The sequence below is a fragment of the Danaus plexippus genome (assembly GCF_018135715.1).
Source record: "Danaus plexippus chromosome 9 unlocalized genomic scaffold, MEX_DaPlex mxdp_24, whole genome shotgun sequence".
NCBI classification, from domain to species: domain Eukaryota; kingdom Metazoa; phylum Arthropoda; class Insecta; order Lepidoptera; family Nymphalidae; genus Danaus; species Danaus plexippus.
In genome coordinates, this window is record NW_026869847.1 from 1,858,020 (window position 1) to 1,875,642 (window position 17,623).

The 17,623-nt window shown below is 29.8% G+C and overlaps 2 protein-coding genes across 2 annotated transcripts; one reads left to right on the top strand and one right to left on the bottom strand.

Moving 5' to 3' along the window:
- The first annotated feature begins 4,312 nt into the window (after window positions 1-4,312).
- On the top strand, window positions 4,313-8,131 carry LOC116767670 (zinc carboxypeptidase-like). The gene is made up of 9 exons (XM_061527187.1): window positions 4,313-4,518; window positions 4,755-4,885; window positions 5,012-5,090; window positions 5,541-5,703; window positions 5,869-6,029; window positions 6,545-6,632; window positions 7,058-7,260; window positions 7,582-7,669; window positions 7,775-8,131. The coding sequence occupies exons 1-9, from the start codon at window positions 4,357-4,359 to the stop codon at window positions 7,957-7,959; spliced, it is 1,260 nt and encodes a 419-aa protein (XP_061383171.1). The 5' UTR covers window positions 4,313-4,356; the 3' UTR covers window positions 7,960-8,131.
- An 11-nt stretch (window positions 8,132-8,142) lies between these two features.
- On the bottom strand, window positions 8,143-17,586 carry LOC116767669 (integrin alpha-9-like). Its single transcript, XM_032658099.2, has 25 exons — window positions 17,438-17,586; window positions 17,196-17,348; window positions 16,940-17,080; window positions 16,562-16,632; window positions 16,052-16,211; window positions 15,789-15,965; window positions 15,638-15,723; window positions 15,319-15,555; window positions 14,927-15,032; window positions 14,432-14,632; window positions 14,259-14,356; window positions 13,904-13,988; window positions 13,177-13,298; window positions 12,796-12,883; window positions 12,588-12,714; window positions 12,320-12,437; window positions 12,120-12,194; window positions 10,992-11,161; window positions 10,559-10,643; window positions 10,397-10,480; window positions 10,140-10,269; window positions 9,906-9,990; window positions 9,538-9,661; window positions 9,111-9,182; window positions 8,143-8,715 (listed from the first exon to the last, which is right to left on the bottom strand). Exons 1-25 carry the CDS (start codon window positions 17,442-17,444, stop codon window positions 8,644-8,646), a joined length of 2,874 nt encoding a protein of 957 aa, XP_032513990.2. The 5' UTR covers window positions 17,445-17,586; the 3' UTR covers window positions 8,143-8,643.
- Window positions 17,587-17,623: the final 37 nt, after the last annotated feature.

Here is a 17,623-nt window from a genome sequence, read left to right on the forward strand (position 1 = left end):
GGGATGCCAAAATCCCCTAGATATCACAATTAGGCCTTCTCATCCGGTCGGCAACCGACACAGTTGGCAAGGCAGCTTTTTATGAGCGGCTAGCCCACTTAATGAGCTCGCTTCTGACTAAGGGAGGCCAGCAAAGCAGCTATTTTAAGACCTTTCTACCCTTTATGATGAAGAACCTTACATTAAAAATATCTTGGCGTATCTCGTCTCAAATAACAAGTGTCTAGTCTTATCCTCGACGATCCCACCAATAGGTGTAACTATGATTGAGGGATTTTTTTGACTCCAGCGGCGGTGTTGTAGTCTCCGATCAAGGAAATTATGATTCTTTATCTGTCTGTGTAGTATGTTATTTAATAAGATCTAAGACTTTCGCGAGTATTCATTTAAATAAAACTAATATTTTTCGGATTATACTACACGTATTTTATTATTTAAAAAAACTACATAGTCCGACGTTTCGGTTAGAGATATGAATATCAGTCAATTGGTCTTGTTATTTATCATCTACCGCCAACGATTTCTTAATTTTCTGGCGTATCCAACACCTGGGAACCCCTTCTTAAAAATATAAAATCACATATCCGTGACCACACCGCAGAACCTTGTGACATCGTAAGCGCATTCTGCCCGTACACCAGAAAATTAAGAAGTCGTTTGCGGTAGATGAAAAATAACAAGACCAACTGACAAACATTCACATCTCGTCTGCCCATGATCACGGTTGCTGCAAAGTAACCGACACGTCGGGATTATGTAGTTTTTCAAAATAAAAAATACGCGTAGTATAATACGAAAAATATTAGTTTTATTTAGTATCTTATTTAGGTAATCATTACAATTTTATACCCTTTTATGTACATTTTTCTATTTCTATATTTTAAGATTAGGAAATAAATACAACGTGGTTAAATTATAGTGGTCTGACATTATTACTTTGAGTTTCTAATATTACTGCTTACATATTTAAAAAATATGACTACGTTCATCAATTTTATTAATTTCATAAGCAAAGGAAAGGAAAATTAATTAAAATTATTGTGGATCGACGGACGGTGAAGGAAAACATCATGAGGAAACCTGGTCTTATAATTTCAAATTATAAGATTGAAATCGCCAACCCGTCTTGAGCAAGCGTGGTGATTAATGCTCTAACTTTCTCCATGTGAGAAGAGGTCTTTGCTCAGCAGTGGGCTCCTTTAGGCTGATGATGATGATGATGATTATGGTTTAATAAATGTTTCTTTTATCCCTACTATTATAATTGTAAATAAACTTTATTATGCATAAAAATCATTCGAAAGACAAAAAAAAAACATGTATTTTATCGAATTTTATGATATTATATTGATTCAATTCAACGATCTGTATTACTCACTGTATCTATCATATTATATTTATGAAACCGATCGTATAAACTTATAATAATCAAGTTCTTAATTGATTGTCTTTTCTTCTACAATTCTGTGTTAATCGAAAACTCAGATAACAAAGAGAAATCGAACTTATATCTTACTTTTCCCTATCTCATCAAAACTTTCTTATTGGAACTCGTTCTCAGACATTCGTTAAAAAATATGTGTCTCGTATCTTTACATGATTGTTTGAAATTTCGTGAAAATTTTATTCTCTATATAATCTACATAATATGACTGTTTTTGTATCAGAATTTAACCTTTTTTTGATGTTTAGCGAAAAGAATGATAATAATAATTTTCCTTGTTGTATAAAAAAATTAATAGCTAATTTTAAATATGTATGTTTTTAAAGTATAAAACAATATATACATTTCAAACAAATTGAATTAAAAACACGATAACAACAATTCTAAAAAGATTGTGTGTTTGTTAGGTTAAAATAAAATGTTGCTTAAACAAATATACATTTACTTCAACATTCCGAAACAAATGAAATGAAATGAATAGCATTGAAAGAAATTTCTAAATTGCATTCAGTCATACGGACATACAATAAATACGATTTTAAATGTCACATTGAAGTGCATATGAAGGGAAATAATTTTGAATTGTTCTCTGTTCCATTCAAATTTATGTGCGTGTCTTTCAGTGGCTGTATAAAATATTCCTATAAAACAATTATAATTAATCTTGATTGTATATGCAGCGTTACAACATATGTGGATTGTATAAATGTAACATACTGTTAAAAAGCGTTTACGTTATACAGGCTAAACTGTAATAAAAAAAATTACTATGATTTTTTCTTTAGATTCATACCTCTATGCCGAAAGTGTTTGAATTCTTACTCAGAAATGTTCAAGAATGGAAGTTAATAAGTAGGTGATGTCTATTAGATTTTGTCTATCAAATGACCAGGTGTACTTATGCTAAGAAATAAGCATTTAACCAACTTAAAATTTTAGCAAAAACCGTCTGACACAGGCTAGAGTTGTAGTCAAAGATAATGTGATAATGATAAGTAGGCTTTTGTGTAGTAGTAATTTAATAAACTATTGAATATCAATGTACTTATTATTATTACCACTTAGTAGAAATAAATAACAAAGGTAATGATAAATATCTGAAAAGCTGATGAACTATCGATTGCTTTATATATTTTCTTTATGTATACATATATATATAGAAATTGTTTATAGAAGAAATATTAAGACACTATTATATAATAATTATATATAATATATTTAAATAAAACTAATATTTTTCGCATATGTTGACGTGATTCTCATCTCGTCTGCCCGTCATCACCCAGTATGTAGGTTTTTACAAAAATAAATCACGCGTAGTATATCCGAAATATATTAGTTTCATTTAAATTAATAAAACTCGCGAGTCTTAGATCTCATAATTGTAATATATTGTGAGTTTAACAAGAGATGAAGCGGGCTTATTAAATAAACCTTTGTAAATTCCCTGCAAATTAGTAAATTTAGACAAAATAATAGGCATTACATACAATTTCACTATGCTTTGGACTGTATTTATTTTATACAGATTCTTATTTTAAAACGTTTTTAATTTTTTTATTATCCTTTTTTTTATTTAAATTAATCATTTGATTATAAATAAGTTTACTTGATTATAGTACTATATTGTTGAAATTATACCGAAAGTAATATGTATTTTCCTAAAAAAAAAATACAATGAGATATTGCCTTTACTTTTATATGATATTTTTTTGATAAAGTCTAATCTGTGTTTTCATTTCATTTCAAGATATTTGTACCAAACATGTTCCTTCAGGTGAAGTAATACGCCTAGAGCTATATTTTCCATTGACTTTTATCTGATAAAGAATGAATGATCTATTGAGAACAATATCATTGACAATAGATTTTCCACCTTTCTCTGCACGTGTTTGAAATCTCCTATCAACATCATCATTTTAGAAAATTATGAGCCTTATAATTTATGGCTAACTAAATACGCATAAGAGAGAAAGAACAGGCTATAGTCTAAAATCAATTATTTTTGTAGAGAGGAAAACTAAAAAGCGAATAGTAGTGTAAAAATACAAATATATTTTCACTACATAGGTATACATTCCTGACTTTTTAGAGCTCCTAATTCGCTTGCTCTATTAACAAATTATCAATATAATGTATAAGACATGTGTGATGTTCAAATATCATACAGATTTGATGGATATTATCTAACTGTTTTATATATAAATACTGTATATGTTTTAAATTGTCAAGTCATCACAATCATTATTATACAACGTGATAGAATTATCAGTAAATAGTAAGCACCCGCACTTACGATAATCAAACATTCTCAAGATTCCTAACTGCAAGGACTTTGCACACCGACAGTTGTTCGTCAATATAAGAGGGGATTATTATTATAATAACTAATTGATTATCACAATTTCGTCCGTTTTTTTTTGATATATTACCAAAGTTTTATTATATTCAAGAAAGCACACATCGCTGAACAATTACTGCATATTAAAATAGAAGCTCTAAAAACCTCTCAATTATTTTATGATACAATAATATATAACCAATAAAATATATATAGATAAATATAATAAGTGTCGGAGATATCAAAATTTGAAAGTGGTTAAAATTTATCTAGTAGTTTCCTGCCCATGTGCGACCGGCTAGAGAGCTCTAGTTTTTATTTGTATATTCATTCTTTAATCCTTTCATTGCATGTAAGTAATTTAAAATAAAAATAAAATTGGCCTTTATGTCTAACTCAACAAACAATAAATTGACAAATCGAAATATAACAATAATTATTTGGATTTGCTGATTAGTTATAGCTATCGGTGTGGAACATTTCTTACTTGTTTAGGACTTGTAAATAGTTCTATATACAACATTATAAATAAGAGGCTTTCTACACTTAACTAAAAACTATTAACAAGTGAATGATGTGGGTGACACGTATTTTTGTATTCATTGCCTTTGTACGATTAACAAGGACATTTACTGTCGAGAAAGTTAAGGAGTACAAAAACTACAAATACTACGATGTAAAAGGCAGTAGCAGCACCTTGGAACGCTTAAAAACTTTACTAGAAGAGAAAGATGTAAGTGTGATTTGCGTGTTATTTAAATAATTAAATGACCAAATTAAAAACTTCAGGTAATTTTAAGGTGTTGTGCCTTTAATGAAAATGTTCGTATTTGAGCAATAATTAAAAGAAATTTTAAACTTATTGTTTCTATTGTTGGATACTAAACAAAAATTTATATGCTCATAAAATTCATTTTTATTTTAAGTATAAGCTATTATTGGTAAAACTTACTATTTTCTATTTCACAGGATTCTCTAATTTATTTAGACAATAAAAGAACAACCCAATTATTGATTGCTCCGGAATTGGAAGCCGCTTTTAAAGAAATTGTTGAAAAAGTTAAATTAAACGCTACGCTCCTTCATAATGACATTTCTGAGTAAGTCAATATTGTTGTTGTGGATGTATTTACAAGTTATTAAGAATCGCTTTTTAATTTATTACTTTTAAAAAGGAGAGAACCTTCTTGAGACTCATTTTTTTAAAGATGATTGATCGATTTTAGGGTTCTTCGAGAAGAGAAGCCACCAACAACACAAAAAATATATAGATATTCTTGGAATGCTTACTACGATGTTAATCAAGCAAGTATATTATATTACATTTACCAATTAAAAAAAATATCAAAGCACCATTAATAAAGGAACCTTTTAAAATTTTTACCGTATAAGTTGTGGAGCTGACCTATAATTTTCTCCTCCTTATACTTCTCACATTCTTTATTATGACTACAATTTTTAATTTAGTAACAAAACGTGGCTATATATTAACATGCACATAAATTGTTATGATGAGGCTATGACGTCAAAGTAATTACATACTTTCATTCTTGCGACAAATGCATTCACAAGTTTATTGTGATCTCATCTAAACGGAAAAAATATAAAAAAAAAAGAAAGAGATAACGAAGACATTGAAAATAAAAATCACTAAATTTGGGAGCATGTCTAAGTAAAGTTATGTTTATCCACTGTTAAGTCTTGATAAATTAAACACTGGAATATTCCAAAAAGTCATAAAGCTATAATTTTCAGATATACGCGTACCTTGCAGACGTAAGTAGGTCGCATCCAGAATGGGCAGAGGTGATAGTGGGCGGAAAGAGTTACGAGGGACGTGAAATACGAGGGCTCAGAATAAATACGCCGGTCGACGGTGACGATAATCCGAATAAGCCTGTATTTTTTATCGAATCAGGTAAATAAGTGCTTAGATTTAGTTTTTCAACTGCCTGAAACGTGAGACGAACTTTTTGTTTTATTCTACCGTAACATGTCTCGTGTAGCTAAACAAAAAGGCTTTTGTATATTTTGCGTTTCATCACTAAATCCGAAAGATAAGATATTGACAGTTGCTCTTTAGGAATACACGCACGAGAATGGATAGCTCCAGCCACGACTACGTACTTCATCAATCAACTGCTTACCAGCAAAGATCCTAATGTAACAAGATTGAGGGATCAATTTGACTGGCGGATCTTCCCCACTGTTAATCCCGATGGATATCATTACAGCTACATATTTGTGAGTAATGTTAAATCAGAACGCAAATAATTGAATATTTTAAACATTTATTAAATAATGTCGAAGAGAATTCTAAGTTGGCTATTTCTTGTCAGAACGTAGCCAAGTTTAATCCAAAGTTTTTTAAAGTTTTCTTATTCCGAATAAATATTAATGTTTTAAAATACAACTCCTCTTGCCAATTCCTCCAATTACAGACACTGAAAGGAAATGTTTTCTTTTATTAAAAGCAAAATCATTTTCGTTTTCCTAAAGAAATCTAATGATCAAAGTTACTTTTAATAATAATATCTCCAATTTCGATCATTTGCAAATTTCGGAGCTGAAATTATAATTTATGATATCGAATATATTTTGTTATTGAAAATAATGTTTTCGTGACATATTGTTTATTAGCTTGTCAGTTTAGATGCTTATGACCTAATCATGAAGTTATAAAGTTAAAGATTAGTTTGTTCAATAAATTGTATTTATGTATAAGAAAGATATACAGTATAGTAAAAATTTATGTACAGGATCGTTACTGGAGAAAAACTCGCTCACTTTCCAAAAACGGATGCATAGGTGCTGATCCTAACAGAAATTGGGACTATAATTGGGGACGTAAGTTATTTAAGATGATTAATTAATGATATATTATATTTATTTTCGAAACTCATTGTGTTAGTCGTAATAAATGAAGAAATATATCATCATCATCATCATCAGCCTATCGGAGCCCATTGCTGAGCAAAGGCCCCTTCTCACATGAAGAAGTTTAAAGCATTAATCACCACGCTTGCTCAAGACAGATTGGCGATTTCAATCTTATAATTTGAAATTATAACACCAGGTTTCCTCACGTGTTTTCCTTCACCGTCCGTTAGTGGTGTCTAAATACTCTTAGAAAGTACATATGATTCGGAAAAGATCACATTGGTACTTGCCAAATTTCGAACCCACGCCCTCACGTATGAGAGGCCTTTAACCCCCAGACCACCACGAAAAAATATATATATATTTGTAATATTTTTTTCCCTTTCTTTCAGAATATTCATCATCAAAAAATCCGTGTGACTATCAGCTGTATGCTGGTTCGAAGCCGTTTTCAGAAATAGAAACGCGAACCCTATCATCATATATCTCAAACATCGATAACCTTTTATTTTATGTGGCTTTTCATTCTTATGCGTCATTGTTATTGGTTCCGTACTCAGATTCAACAGACCACATCGACAATTATGATGACTTGGTAAGATCTATATTTAATATTACCTTATACTTTTCTCTTGTAATTACCTAAACTTAATTGTGAACCTGCCTTTTTAGCTACTTATTGTTGACTAAGGGGAAATGTTCTTATTATCAGTATCTATTTGTACTTTAATGTACATTGTCAAAAACGATTGACATTATCTCACTGTAAATTGAAAAAACAAATAATACATTTCTTATCTCACAGATGTAAAATCTAGGCATTCGATGATATATTTTAAACAAGAAAGCGAAATCGGGCTTAAAATCTATTAAGTTATTAAAACTTATATTATAATTTAGACTGTTTTTCTCTCAGGTACAAATCGGTAACGTTTCACTTGAATACGGATACAAGGTGAATCAAAAAAGATATGATGGACCAGGCACCGCTGCGGAGACCCTGTGTACGTGCAGAGCCAAATATATTTTGAACAAAGATTTTTGTCATATAATAGGTCTCGGGCGTTGATTAAATTTGTTATAATGATTACGTTACTTGCTTTGAACAGATAAAGCGTCAGGTGGAAGCATGGATTGGGTTCGTAACAAATTGAATACACCGCTCGTTTTCACATACGAGTTACGCGGCAGTTCTTTCCACTGGCCACCGTCAAAGATCCCAGAACAAGGAGAGGAAGTCACTCAAATGATGCTCGGCTTATCAAAAGAAGCTCGCAACCTAGGTTACTATTAAAAACCGCGGTTAAATTCGCATCATTTACATTTTGATTATAAGTGAACCATATTCGATCGATTCAATTTAAAACAATACGAATATTATTATTCGTTATATAGTAAACCACGTCTTATTTTTAAGTATGGAGATTATATCAATAAGTTTAAAAGTTAAAGGGTTAAAAGAAATAAGAAACCACCGTTGTTTTATGTTAACTCATGTTTTATAAAGTTTTTTGAGTAATATTCTCAAAATGTAATATCGAGTTTCCAACTTTACTGTTATTTATTTAACCCTAAGTTTATTTGTATTCAGTTTGTACCGTCCCATTCAATGTAACTGACTAATTTTATCATAACTCATAAACATTGTCAACATATAACTAATCATTTATTTTAATTTATAATACATTTATTTGACCAACATCTATCACTCTTTTAATATTTTATTTACTCAATTTCGAAACTAATAATATACTTACTTATTTACAAATATACATCTGTATTACAAAACAAACAAACTGAAACTTATCCACTGTAAGCGAAGGCAATCATCTTATTAATAAAAAAAATATTATGCAAAGTGTCAATTCCTAATATAAGGAATTAAATAGTATTTTAATGTTAACACTAATTAAAAATAATGTTCATAATTAGATAAATTATGAACACTAATGATAAATATTGTTGTTATATGGAATTACTAATTTTCCTTTGTCTGTATTTCTGCTGAAGAACATCTTGCTTCACTACTATTTGGTGCAGAAGGACGTCGCTACAAAACAAAAATTATACGTAATATAATACATACATAGACATAATACTTTTTCATTGTCAACAATATTTTTAATCAATTAGCCGTTACTGATAGATTTGTAAATCAGAATGTCAATCGCATTGCATTGTCATAACTTAATTGAAGTGAAATGTCAGGATAAATAAGATATAGTTAATTAATCTTCATGAATGTTGCCCGAAGGTAATACAGCAATATACATACAAATAACTTATTATGTATCACATTTTGTTATGCAATTTTAAAAAGTATGAACGATTTACATCTAACAGTACATTCGAAAGGAGGATAAATTTAAACGAACCTAAAAAAATCACCGAAATGTATTTTTAATAATAATAAAATAATAGAAAAAACTACACAAATCTACTTACAAACGTTCCTTTCCTTATTGAGTCTCTGAGATTGTTTAACTTCTTTTTCTCTTTTCTTACAAAGAAGCCCATCTGAAAGCGACGATCTTTCAATTAACTTATTACTTAAATCAAAAGCAAAGATAAAATCTTTTTATTATAACTTTAAAGGGAAACACGTAAACTCTAAAGTTATTGCATTATCTTTAAAACTATTTTTATCTCAGGGTTACCATTTCTATAAATATTTAAGATATATTCGGAGTTCACAATATTTCGAATATTGAGCATTGACCTTTCTTTTGATTAAAAAGATGTGGTAAATTAGATTTTTTTATGGATAAACAACGTCGATTACGATCAATAATTAGGATTTAAATAAGCTGGTCATAAAATGAAATGCAATGTATATATCGTGCAAAAGCAAATTAAAACAAAAATAACAAACCTTAAATAGAATCGCAGCTATAATGACCACTATTATTAAGCCCGCTATTGTAGATACGGTTATTATGAATGTTTCGCTTTCCCAAAATTCAGAATCTTTTTGCAAAAACATTCTCGTTGAAAATCTGCGTAATTAAAATAGGTTATTCAAGTATGAAAAGTTCGGATTTTACAAAATAACAATAAATTTTTGAAAAAAAAACATTCAATTAAGTCTGTTCAACAACTGCCAAGAACACATAAAACTTTAGAATTCACTCAAATCTCCTAAAATTTGTTAAAATTATTGTTTCTTCTATATTTCTTATGTCCTTGATAAGAGAATTATTTAAAAATTTGAAGTTTCTCACATAAAGTTATAATTCTTACCCGTTAGTTTTTTTTTCTGTGGTTGGTAACATAAAAAGCATGAGAGTTGAATTCAAAATCAACTGCCTTTTCTCAAAGTGTGAACCTAAAAGTATATTAGGCAAAAAATATGAAACACAATAACTGTGGCAAAAAAAAAATAAAGTAATGGTGAGGCTTAAATCTAATAGTTATATAACATTTTCATTCACGTTCTCATAAAAAACCTACAGACAATAATTTATTATCACTCACTCATTTTTGATTTAAATAAACTAGCAATAGTCCGTATGAAATAAGTCGAGTTTGAATCAATATTAATAAAGCATTGTATCTTCAATGTTTCAGTCGTTTTGTTCGTTTTACAATTAGTTTCATCCACAATCTGAAAAAGGCACAAATTAAGATTGCTATTCATTAAAATACAAAAACAAACTTTTTTAAAATTAATAACTAACAATGAAAATATAAATTTTTTAGCAAAATATAAAATGATGTGAAAAATTACTTACTAAGTAATCCTGCATGAAATTCAAATTCGGTAATGATAGTACAACTTTCACAGACTTCCAGTATATCGAAGCATTATTCGTTATCTAAAATAAACACAAAGACTCGTTAGGCAAATGAACATTATTATTATTAAAAATATGTTCAGTATTAAAAATATTCACCTTATAGGTTTCGTGAACGCTTATAGTATCATTTGTTCCCAAATCTTTAAGTTCACTCTCTGTGAAGTTTCGATCCATGGACGACCTAAAATAGTTATCGGTGTGACAGTAATACTTATTTTGTGGACAAAATTATTTAATTGCTATAATTTAACATAGTTTTCCTCTTTTGCCTTCACTATATAACTTGCCATATCTCGGAATCTTTGGAGAGTTACTAGTATTTTTATCTTTGTTGCTCTTCTTTTATGTGTATAAAAATTCTATCAAAATATCATTTTAATTCTATTCTATACTGGTTAAAAAAATAAAAAAAATATGTTCACAAATATATACATATATGTATATAGTTACGTACACGGCACGTTTTTTCAGTGTCTAATATTTAATGGAAACTTTTAAACGGTGTAGGTTAATTGAAAAAATATATTACCCTTCAACGTATAGGTTTTCAGAAGTTAATTTGTAAGTAATTTTCTTGTTTTCTTCTGAAGTTGCGTTCGAACTTAAGGACGCACAGTGGTTGAATAAAAGGACTTTGATATTAAGGCTTTCTTCCATGTTAGTGGGGTGGCTCAAATCAAACTGTATGTCAATAGTACTCTAGAAAAAAGAGTTTTTGGTTGAGTAATGTAGTGGTCAAAGACAAGCTATCGCGGAAATTATTGAAAATCAAAGACAAGAAACTGTTTGTTTAACACAGGAAGCAATCTATTTGAAAGTTTTTTTATTATTCAAAACTTCGTCACTTAGTATAAATTTTAGACATGTTATAACTATTTCAGCTCTCCTGTAGGACAATGACTCTTTTTTGGTCATCGGTTTATTTAAAAGTTGCATTTTTTCTTTCTCCAACATGAAGGAAAAATATAGAAATATCTTTAACAATTTAAAACAATTGGGGCTCATAACATTTTTTTCATCCACATCACGACCGATTTAAAGTAGCGTACGTTCATCCTGATATGGAGCTGTCATAGAGAGTACCGTCGTCGAAATTGAGGAAGCAGCAATAGCCTAGTCTGTCAGAGCCTATATAGCGTATATACATTAATACATTCTATGTACACCGGAACCTCTCGATTATTTACGTTTGAGATTAGAAATGGGGTAAATTAAATATTACAATGCATTAGGCAGAGAGTCTTTCTTGATTTTTTATAAAAGACTTTTTCCTAGTATTGCAAAAACCCCAAATTTAGAAGGGCAAGCCGCTGTAAAAAACTTTTTCTTTCTTTTTAAGTCGTTCAATTTTGTTATAAACGCAGAGAATAGGTTTCGTGTGGGCGGCTAGCAGACAATCGTTTCACCAAATTTTCTTGATCGTTGAACCCACACCCGATTCCCAGGTCGAGCACTAGACATCTTACCAGAGAAACACTTAAGAAGACAGTAAAAAATCAAGGGAGAGAAGTTTAAAAAAGGGGACTAATATTAAATAACTTCTAAGGATAACCATAACATACTAACTTCTAAGATAGTAAAAATGATAATAAACGAAACTGAATACATATTTTTTAAACTTTGAAAATATTAAAATTAGAATCTTCTATTCACTTACCGTTGCATCCCTTTCAATTCGTAAATCACACTTATACCAAGTGTCATCGATTTGGACACATGCTAATACTGCAACCTAGGAAAAAAAGTTGTTTTTCTGGGTAACAGAAATAAATTATAAAAGGAATAAGGTCTTCTGAAAAACTACTTCCAAGATCTCTGATAAATACCATGGAATTATCAAAATAAAATTTTTCTAACCTGAGCTCCAGTAACTTTTATCCAAGCACAAGAATCGTACGTATTGCTGCCTTCGTTCAAAATACTTATCCTCATGGTCTCTTTCACACTCGAACCTAACAGGTATGTGTCAGGTGACCTACAAAGATATTATGTCTAATTTATTCGTCTTTGAAACTTGTCTAAATCCAATATCTCATTATTTACTTTACCTAAACTTTGACTCTGAATTTTAAGGAATTATTATTTGAAATTTTTAATTATTATTATTATTTACATATATCTGTACCTGCCAGACCATTCCAAATAAGTAGACAGTTGGGGAACACATTCATCGCCCTTACAGTGTCGCGACACTTCCAAAACAGCCTCTCTATTACTTTGCGGAGTTATCATCACTAATGACTTATTGAATTCTATAGGCAAATTACAATATAACTAATACTAAGCGGAAAATTCAAAATTTAAAACATCTAAAATGCTAAGTTTAGATTTACCTTTTGGTATAATATTACGTTCTTTAGACATTTCCAAATCCGTTTTCACTTTGGCAGTGATCTTATAATCTCCCGGGCCTCTCCTAGCCTAAAAAATGTTTTTTTCAAGGATATGCTTAAGTTAATAAAAAAAAACATTATATTTTAGTTACTAGTATAATTTTTTTTTAGTAATAAATTAATGGGCATATTTAATTATCCTTTAAGATAAATATTGACATCTAACATCCATTAGACAAACTGTTCGTTAAAATATTAATTAATAAGGGAATGCTGTGTCTATTTTTAGCTAGAAAACTAAAATTTGACTGTTATATGTCATCCTTAGAATATCTGTATTAAAATTGATGATATAACTTTAATAAATAATAATAAACTTACCAACAATACGACAATATTAAATTTGAGTTCGGTGGGTTTTTCCTTTGATAAATTGAACTCGATAATTGTTTTATTCTGAATCTTAGCTTCGTCTCCAGACAGCTCCGTACACAGGAATAATTCTATAAATAAACTGTATATCTTAAGGTGTTCAACAATTAACATCCACGACTTCGAATTCCAGTAAGTTTTGGTTAGAAGGTTCCTCAGATTTGGATATTTTAGACAGGCATTCTTTTGTGTATCAAGGTACTTATTTTTGGGGCATTATATGGTAGTAGGAAGCTAAAAATGCCTTTGAAATGTGCAGTCACAGATCCAATTCTATTTGAATTCTAGATATTTGGAATCAAGGTACGAAGAAAGGGCACATACCTTTAATTATCCCTTGAGATTATTAGAAGACAAAGAGCTCCATTGATTGGAACAGTTAGAATTTCAAATAGAATATCTATATCGGTTAAGCCTGCATGAATATGAGCTTTGATTTTTACTTTAATAGTCAATCTTTGGCTTTAAATTTTGGGTTAACAATCATGTTCATTTGTGGTAAATAATATTCCCCCTTTTTTAATGTTTGTGCATTAATGAAGTGGTGTTTTTAATCACATAGAGTTCATCAAAAATTGACAATTAGAATTTGTATATTTTTAAAAAGTAATATTTTAAAACATATATAAAAATAAACAGTCTTTAAACACAATACCAAATAACACTAGCGACTCACTTATATCTGTATCTAATATAATTTCGGGATAGCCCAGATGAATTTTTATGACGGCTATGAAATTTTCATCTTGTTCCCGAACTGCCTGTAAATTTATTTCATTTTATTTGTTTATCAATTTAAAATGAGTGTAATGTATCACCAGTTATTAAGTAAATTAAATCTTTAAAAGATAAGATTTTTGTTATTTGAATAACATATATATATTGTTCCTAACACAAGCTTTAATAGAAGATTGAAGCATAATTTATAAATAAAAGCTGCTTTAAAATAATGTAAAACACTGTTCTTGTATAAACTAAAAGCTGGTCGGATCGTTTATATGTATTTTTTGTTATATTATATATTTTATTACCCTATCCCCTTCTAGGTACATTGATAAAGTAGCGTTGATAAAGGATATGCTACGATATATTGCAATCTGACCACTGGCTGGCGCACCCACACTTAAAACTGGAACGTAATAAAAAAAAATTGATTCCAAACACGCTTAATAGGGAATTATGATTAATAAAAAGGTTAACTCACAATTTACACCGTTTCTGTTAAATGCATGAAGACTGTAGCCGAAGGATTTAAATTCGGATATTTGTAATGTTTGTGAATACATGAAGCTAGATAATGAGGTTTCCTTAACGGTACTCCGAAGTAATTTCTTGACCTCGTATCCTAAAAGAATGTATACAGCACCAGCGCCTCCATTTTCGTAAGGTGCACTCACGAAAATTTCTGAAATTTTTCGTTACTTTATATTTAAATATAGTAAATAAAAAATAAGTTACTTATTTTTTATTCGTATTTATTTATAAAATATTTTTTAAAAGATTTAACTTAATATCTGTTCCGACCAAACAATTTTTTTTAGGGTTTACAAAAGACAAACCTTCAAAATAATCAAAACAATATGCACTATCCACTACCAAAGCTAGTTTGCCGCCTTACACTTCTACGCTGCATTATTCTACTACTTCTATTGCCTCAAAACCTAAGCTGACTTGGATCGGCTGCTGGAAAACCTATTACCTGGTAAACCATCTTCGTCCAGATCAGTGGAAGCTATGGATGAACCGAAGCGAGCACCATCTTTGGTTCCTTTAATACGATGTGTCGGTTCTCTTCTCTCCATAATCTAAAATAACCATCAGAAAAAATGGATCCTATAATTTTTTTTATTTTATTACTCTCCCATTTACTAGTACTTTTTAACGTAATCTTTAATGTATCAATGTATGTGCCTATAATTCCAGTTTATGGGAACTGATTCGGTTATATTTTTTTTATCGATGCTTTTAGCTATAATTTCACATAATTTTATTTTCTGTGCTGTAGAATATCATACTTATGTGATTTGGGTAATTTATAATATTCAGATACTTTAAAATAGCCTTGTTTGATAATATGAAAATGTAACTTACTGGCCCTCCACCTTCATATAAATATATAGCACCGTTCTCATAGCCACCATCTATCTGAGAAAAGCCTGGAGCCCCAACAATAAGCTCTGAGAAATCATCTCCATTTATGTCCACACTATGCAAGGAAGTACCAAACATTGACACAGACTTGTTATCTAAGATTAAAATAGGATTTCTGTTATCTTTTAACACTTGTAATTTCTTTGGAAGATTCTTGTCGTAGTATAGGAAAGCAATCTGAAATATGTACATGATTATTTTCTCTTAGTAACTAACTATATTTCTGTTCGTTTCTTTATATCAAGTTTGTTTTTCTTACCGCTCCTGTTTGCTTTTCTTTTTTCATACTGAACGCATATAGATTTCTTTTATCATTGAAAAATTTTCCAGTCGCAAAAGCTCGACCTACAAACAGTGATTAATCATGAATCTCAAATTCAAATATGATACGCTTAGAAAACTTTACATACCTTTGTAATAAAATATATTTAACGAGCTATGCATTGGCACCTCTTCGACTGGATTAAGAGGAGAGTCCATTTCTATGTAAGTAATACTACTTACTTTTAGAATAGACTTCGCTATTAGGATAATATTATTGTTGTAATCCGAAAATGTTGTCCATCCTACACCTCCATAAAATTTATCTAAAAGTAACGAGATGTTTAAAAATATGTGACAAATAGATTAAGCGGTTTAAATTCGTACCAAAAACTTAATAAGTAAGACTTACCAACAGCTGCTATAGGTTTTATTCTATGTTCGTACTTTTCGAGAAGACCACAGTATCTCGTGGCATTTTCACCATCATACACAAAACATGTGCCGAAAGTTCCGAACACTAAAGAACCGTTTGATAATCGAAGATATTTTGAACACAAAGGAGCACAAGTCTATAGAGTTAAAATTAGTTTGATTAGATAGTTTATTTAAATAATTTGGAGAAGTTTAACCTATTTCTAACTAATAACTCAAACTACCACAAAGTCTCTAGACCCTCCCGCTTGATAACTTATAAATTATTTAAACTTTACAGCAAAAAAAAGGCGTAGCTTAAGATAATATGATTTATCTTCAAATTTTGTACCCGTTCACCGAAACCAAAATTCTTCTGTCTACGTGAATTACAATATTACTTTAATATGGTTTAAAAATTTACCTCAGCGCTTAATTGTAAAAAAAAAAAAAAACAGAGATACATGCATGGTACATTTTCTTACATTTAAAATATTGTTTAACTTACGAAAAAATAAGCGTCAGTAACAGCCAAAGATGATCCAAGGTGGCATTGGTGTTCATTCCCTCCACTTGGGGCTGTAAAATGAATTATTCCGCCTATTATATTACATATTGTTTTTGATACATAAATAATTACTATTTTTATTTATCAAACCATAAAAATATGGTGTAGTTTGATCATTATTGTTACACGTGTACAATTAAATAACATTTATGTTAAAGGATTGACATATACAATTCCAATATGATTTAAGAAGTTTGAAAGAAAAAGATATGTATAAAAGCAATAAACATTATAAAATAAGAGCAAATTAACCGAGCTTTCTCATTTATTTCTATGAAATATATTTCCTATCTGAATATGTAACTAAAACCTACTTACGTTTTCTGAAATCTGATGCAACTCTGTCCATATTAATAGATGCTTCCTGACATTTTACACCTCCGTTCCGGCTGTTTGTTATATTTGACAGAGGACATGTAAAAACTTTTCCGTCCAAATCACTCTTGGGTGCACCAACCACTAATATCCGAATGCAATTTAGTAACAAATTAATAAACTATCATAATTACACATGTTCCAGAAACTTAAATTTCACTTTGTATTTATTTTATTGAAACTGGGAAATAAAACTTACCTAAACTATTAGTTTTAATTTGGTAATCAAGTGAAAATCCGAAATCAAAGTCCTTTCCGGATGAAGTCAATTCAATATACGAAGGTTCATGAAAATAATACCCACCGGAGGAAACCTCATTACATAGCAGATTGAAAATAATTAAATATATGCCTGAAAAATGTTTTACATGAGCGGATGAAGGGGGAAAAAAGATGTAGAGAATTTTATATTCTGGTACATAAAAATGATTTCAAACTCACCCTTCATAATAAAATCATTTGAATCCCGACAAAACTATGAAGATTATAAATACTTCAGTAATGTATTTTTAAAATTATATACTCGACTCGAGGAAAATATTTAAACAGCGCTTCACAAAAGCTACTGCTTCAGAGCCACTGATAAAAATAATGCTGTTTTCCTCAATCGAAAAAACATTACTTCCA

Excerpts from the sequence above, each read along its gene's own strand:
- LOC116767670 (XM_061527187.1), top strand. The coding sequence starts at position 4,357 with ATGATGTGGGTGACACGTATTTTTGTATTCATTGCCTTTGTACGATTA. Across the intron at positions 4,519-4,754 it reads CTTTACTAGAAGAGAAAGAT|GATTCTCTAATTTATTTAGA; the intron begins GTAAGTGTGATT and ends TCTATTTCACAG. Across the intron at positions 5,091-5,540 it reads CTTACTACGATGTTAATCAA|ATATACGCGTACCTTGCAGA; the intron begins GCAAGTATATTA and ends TATAATTTTCAG.
- LOC116767669 (XM_032658099.2), bottom strand. Across the intron at positions 15,724-15,788 it reads AAATATATTTTATTACAAAG|GTCGAGCTTTTGCGACTGGA; the intron begins GTATGTAAAGTT and ends CACTGTTTGTAG. Across the intron at positions 9,662-9,905 it reads ACAGAAAAAAAAACTAACGG|ATTTTCAACGAGAATGTTTT; the intron begins GTAAGAATTATA and ends TTAATTACGCAG.